A 5,257-nucleotide genomic window follows, 5' to 3' on the forward strand; every position below is an offset into this window, starting at 1 on the left:
TCCTCTGACAACAAGAAGAAACTACAATTAGAAAACACGAAGGACAGCCAACTGTGGGAGTAGTTCTTGTAAGGCAAGCCTGGGAACAGCCCTTTTTGTAAGGTTGTTAGAAACCACTTCCTATCAAAAGTCTTCTGAAAAGGTTTTTGAGGGCAAAACTTGCTTCTCTAGATCACCTTTCTGCCTCTATCATATTTTAGCTATCACAGATATTCATTACAAAAAGCAGCAGAGTAATTTATTCTTTTACCAAAAATGAAACTGTGACAAGTAATGGTTACCCGATACTGATAGATGTAATATCCCACTTACAAGTTTGCCCTGTTTATGGCACTGTTGATCTCTATAAACTTTTGAGATTATCTGAGTTCAAAAAATGTTTGAATTGTATGCATCTGTTCATATTTAAGTTGTTTCTGTTAAGGCACAATGTTGGAGAATGGATTAGCCTGTGAAAGGCAGGTGAACAAAACCTTGGTATGTTATATACTGAATATTCAGGAAGAATGTTCTTCTGAAAATTGGGTTGACAGGTATCACTGTTCTTTTTAATTAAGTGAATAAGATTTTATTTGAATTTGATTGACAGTTTTTAATGCCTCCATCTACACTAAGCAAAGAGAGTTTTATTAGGGACAATGGGAAAGGTTTAATCATAGGACCACAAGTCAAGATTAGGACTGCTCTTTTAAAGAGCAGGTGTGGCAGAGAAGGTATGTTGTGGTAATTTAAGTCCACAGCCACACACTGTGCAATATCCTGATGATTTCTTTTACAAAGCATCACTCTGACAACTTGGCCAGCCAGATAAGGAAATCTCTGGTTGTCCCAGACAGAGTGAGATCTTTCAAGAAGGAATCTGAGGGCTCTGCTAGAGATAGAACACACATATCAGATTTAGAGTGCAAGTCATTTTATCTGGGGTAGCTTGTTTAAAGATAACACAAGTGCTTTAAGATCACTGTAAACTAAGTGTTTATCTTTAACTTTGACAAATAATCAGTGTGGTCATGATCTGAAGGTGTAACACCCATAGTGCAATTTGTTCTAACAAATTATAAACAAGGCAGAGAAATGCACTGCCTAGACATACTTCGGAGAGTTCTGGAGTGATGTCATGGGCGTCATACTGCAGTCTAAAACCTAGTTTGGAGATTGGTGATGACACCATCACAGCTGAGGAGATCAGTTTATTTTAGCAGATGATAACAAATACCTCACTGAGGGGCACTTTGGAGGACAGGGGCGAATGGTTTGAGATTCACCAAAATTGTGCCTTCTTTGGGCACAACCTATCTATCAAGGAGAAATTCTTCCCGATTAACTAAAAAATAATGAGATCAAAAGTAAACTAAAATGCAAACTAGAATGTTTTCAGAAATCCAGATGTGATATCAATGAAAGTAAGGTCCTTTGCCACACTTTTTTTTTCTTTTTGTTTTCTTTTTTCTTTTTTTTTTTTTTTTCTCCTGAAGGTTCATTTTCAGTTTGAATTTAGAAGTCTATTTGTGTTTCAGTCCATACAGAAAAAAGTGGATCTGGATCAAGGCCCAGTATCTTTCTCTGGTTTTACTTCATCAATAAGTAAAAGACAGACATATGGTAGCAGGCATAAACTCCTATGCAGAAGAAAAATTATAGACCACATCATACTGTGTAGATAGAGATTTTATTCCCTATCAGAAAGAACTCCCTCTAAAATACTCCAGGCAGTTGCTATAGTACATAGCAACCTGAACAAAAGGAAGATAGCCATAAGATTTACATATGGCAAATTTACATCAGGAGACGAATCACTTCTCTAATCATGTCATGTGTACTGTCTTTTTGGTTGCTCCAGTATGGGGTCCATTTCTTCTAGCCCCTGATGATGAAGCAAAGAAGGCATTTTTGAATCTACAAAATATCTTTCATCTGAGATTTGTGGTGTTTGTATGTCAATAATTAATTAAGACTGAGAACATTTCTGGGAGAAATAAGTTTCATCCCAAATGTGTAGATGTGAGGAGAGAATTGATAATTAGCAGAGCCTCCTGCGCTTAGATTTAAACATATATACTGAGCTGCCTTTGCTCTTACGTGTTCTGATTATATCTAAATAGTTGCAGACCCACAGCTCCAATTAACATTGCCATCAGCTGAGTCCAGAAGCAACACACACATATGTATTTACATATATATAATTTTTACATTCTTCTGCTACCATATTTTTAACTTCCTTGTGTCATTAGATGTTTTTTAAATGACATTAAGAAACATTGAAGTAATAGAGGGGAAGATTCAAACTTGGTGGCAATGACAAACTTACAAGTTTGAAAGCAGTGACATTTCTGTAAAGAAATAATGAGGCAACCTTAAGGTTTCCTTAATGCCACTCCATCATAGATACATATGACTAAGTCTTTAATGACATTACATACTTTTTGACATTATTTTGCAAAGATGTGTTACATACTTTTATCTCAGCTTTTATAAAAGGAGCAAAAATTTCAGCCTAAATTGGAACCTGTATGGTCTGCTGGCTGGGCTGGGAACTATGAGTTGGGGTAAAGGCAAAACCAGTGAACCTCCATCATCTATGTAAAATAGCCACAAAGTTGTACAAAATACTTTGCCAAAGGTTTTTGGAGCTTTTTGGTCACGTTTGGTCACATTTTAGGGAGGGGTTCCAAATTAATGCTTAAAAGGGCCTATGTGCTCTTGCTCTTTCAAGATTACATCTCAGTTCTTGGCCTGCATTTTTTCCTACTATAAACAACTTCAACAAGTTGAATCAGATTCTACAAATCTGTGTCTTCCTCCTGTCTTTCTTCCCCCTCTTTATAATGTCTTTATAATGAAGGAAATCAGGTTGCTTCTTCCTTATCTTGTGTGATATGTTCACTTGTACCTAGATGTTTTCTTTGTGGACACGTATAAACATATTACACCTGAGCAACTGGCATTTATGTGGGGAAAAACAAAGCCTTTATCTACTTCTTCATTAGTTGATAACATGTAGCTGTTTAAGAATACAGTGTGTCCTCGAGGTGGGCATCTCTTTTAGTGCCTTTTGCTAAGGAAATCATGTGTGTTATTTGAAATCATCCCAGAAACCCAAGGCAAGAAATTTCCATCAGCATGAGTCTGATGAAGTGTGGGATTTCTGTTGAACTTTATTTTCTAAAACAAATACATGGTGCCAGTAGCCACAGGACAAGAGTCTTTCTAAAAAAAAACATAATCATAATTGGCCCATATAACTACCTTTCCATTGTTAGGCTTTCGATGCTGAACAGTGAATGAAATGAGCACAGCATAAATTTACATCCAGCTGGGAAATAATTTCAAAGCTCCAGGCATGTTCACAGATTAAAAAGCAAGTATTGAGCAGGAAGTACCAGTCTTAGGGTCTGTGAAATCTCACTGGTGACCAAATTCAGCTTGTTCCTTCCCCACAGCTTACATGGGATTCCTCAACTTTCACTTAACAGTTACTTATTTGTGTTAATTTCTTTTGTTTGATAAATCAGGTCAACTGTTGTGGTAACAATGAGCAAACATTACTATAGGAATTAAATTGTTAACTACAATTGGAGAAAAATTACAGAGCAGAAGCTTTTGCAAAGTCTTGTGGTTTATCCCAACAGTATAATTGCGTCATGGTTATTGGCACGTCTCCCAGCTTCCAAGATGTTGTTAGCAGCAAACAAAAGTACAGTACATCTTTATTTTGTGGAGCATCTGCCATGCAAACATATTCTCACATGCTTTACCCAGTAACACACATGCAATATGAGAAATGCAAGTAAAATAATGTTTTAGCAGTAACATTTTAGATTGAGGAGCATTCCTTATTATCTTTGCAGAGCATAACCGAGTTGATTTGACCAACAGGATCAGCTGCTGAACACTTCAAAATAGCAGCATTCACCATTACTCTACAGTTGGTTTTTACAAAATCTATTTCAAATGGATTGTGTTGCTTATAGGAACTGAGTGTCCAGGTATTGTTCAACAGTTCTTTCCCATTATTAATAAACAAACATGCAGGAGTGTTCTATTCTAGTGACCTCTTGTTTATTTATCTCTAAATGACCTGTCTGCCCCACCAAACTCTTCTTTAAACCATTTCTCCAAATGTGGCTGCTTAAAAGTTGCCAAGTAGCTGTTAAAATGCCTGTGCTGCCCATAGTTCTAATGACTACTGCCTTCTCTTTATCTTATGCAATAATTCTGCATCCGAATCTTCCCAGAGCGTAGACTTCTAGAAGCAAGACATCTGAAAGCATTGCAGTGTGGTTGTAAAAACGGTTGATTCTCTTCAAATAGTTTTTTTGAGGCTTACATAAACTGAACCAATTATGTAAACAGCACTTTCAGATGGCAAATAGGATAAGTAACTATAAAAATGTCTCTTTGAACATGAACTATTCATAGGCTCATGTACAACAAACCTGTGTCCAGGGTGCATAGTGCAATCCCTTTTTCTGGGTAGTTGATCCTGACTCTGTCAAGAAACTGAATAACCCTATTTTTATATAAGCAGGGAGGGCACAACAGCATTGCTGCTATATTGTAGCCAATGCTATATGATACAGTGCTAAGGGCCTACTGCTAAGAGCAGGGATTTGATGTGTGACAGAATGACATCTTCCACCCTCCCAACCACCAGACCGCAGGCTGTTTTGGGTACAGATATGCTCTGTATGACCTTTGTAAGTTCTTCTTTGCCCAGTACCATTACAGATTGAGTGAACTAGGAGCAAGAGTGAGCACAATTCTCTTTCTTTATGACTTGGACAATGTTAGGGAAGGAAAGGCCAAATGATCCGTGGTCTCTGCTCTCTGGACTGCTTATATTTATTCGTCAGTAGCTATGCACAATAAAGAGCAGAGGCAGGAATAATCTGAACCCCAGCCTTTCCTGTCCCAGGTGAGAGCACCATGAGTGCCAAATGCTGCCCATTTGCTCTCTCCCTATTCAAACCAGTCTTTGACTCTTCACAACCAGTCCACTTCAGTAGTTGAACTGTCTTTGGCCATTACCTGCAGTAAAAGGGGGGGGACACGTCTCTTTGTCCCCTTGTGTGACCCACTGGATAGCCACGTTGCTTTTGGGCAAGATAGTCTCACATGAGGCAGGCAGAGCTTTTCTGGAGATGACTCCATCTAATCCAGTAAGACCAGCTGTCAAAATCACAGCCAGGTTGTTAACAAGCTCTAAGTTACTTTCAGCAAGTTTCATACTTTGTCACCACTGTCATCTCTCAGGAAT

The 5,257-nt window shown here is 37.9% G+C and overlaps 1 protein-coding gene across 1 annotated transcript in view; it reads left to right on the forward strand.

Annotated features, from left to right (window-relative positions):
• Window positions 1-429: 429 nt before the first annotated feature.
• Window positions 430-5,257, forward strand: part of PDE7B (phosphodiesterase 7B) — a 134,710-nt gene continuing 129,882 nt past the window's right edge. Inside the window, exon 1 of the mRNA XM_009999230.1 lies at window positions 430-477. Coding sequence (XP_009997532.1) covers window positions 430-477 — 48 coding nt within the window. The remainder of the gene's footprint in view (window positions 478-5,257) is intronic.

The sequence above is a fragment of the Chaetura pelagica genome, unplaced genomic scaffold, assembly GCF_000747805.2.
Source record: "Chaetura pelagica isolate M959 unplaced genomic scaffold, ChaPel_1.0 scaffold90, whole genome shotgun sequence".
Taxonomy (NCBI): domain Eukaryota; kingdom Metazoa; phylum Chordata; class Aves; order Apodiformes; family Apodidae; genus Chaetura; species Chaetura pelagica.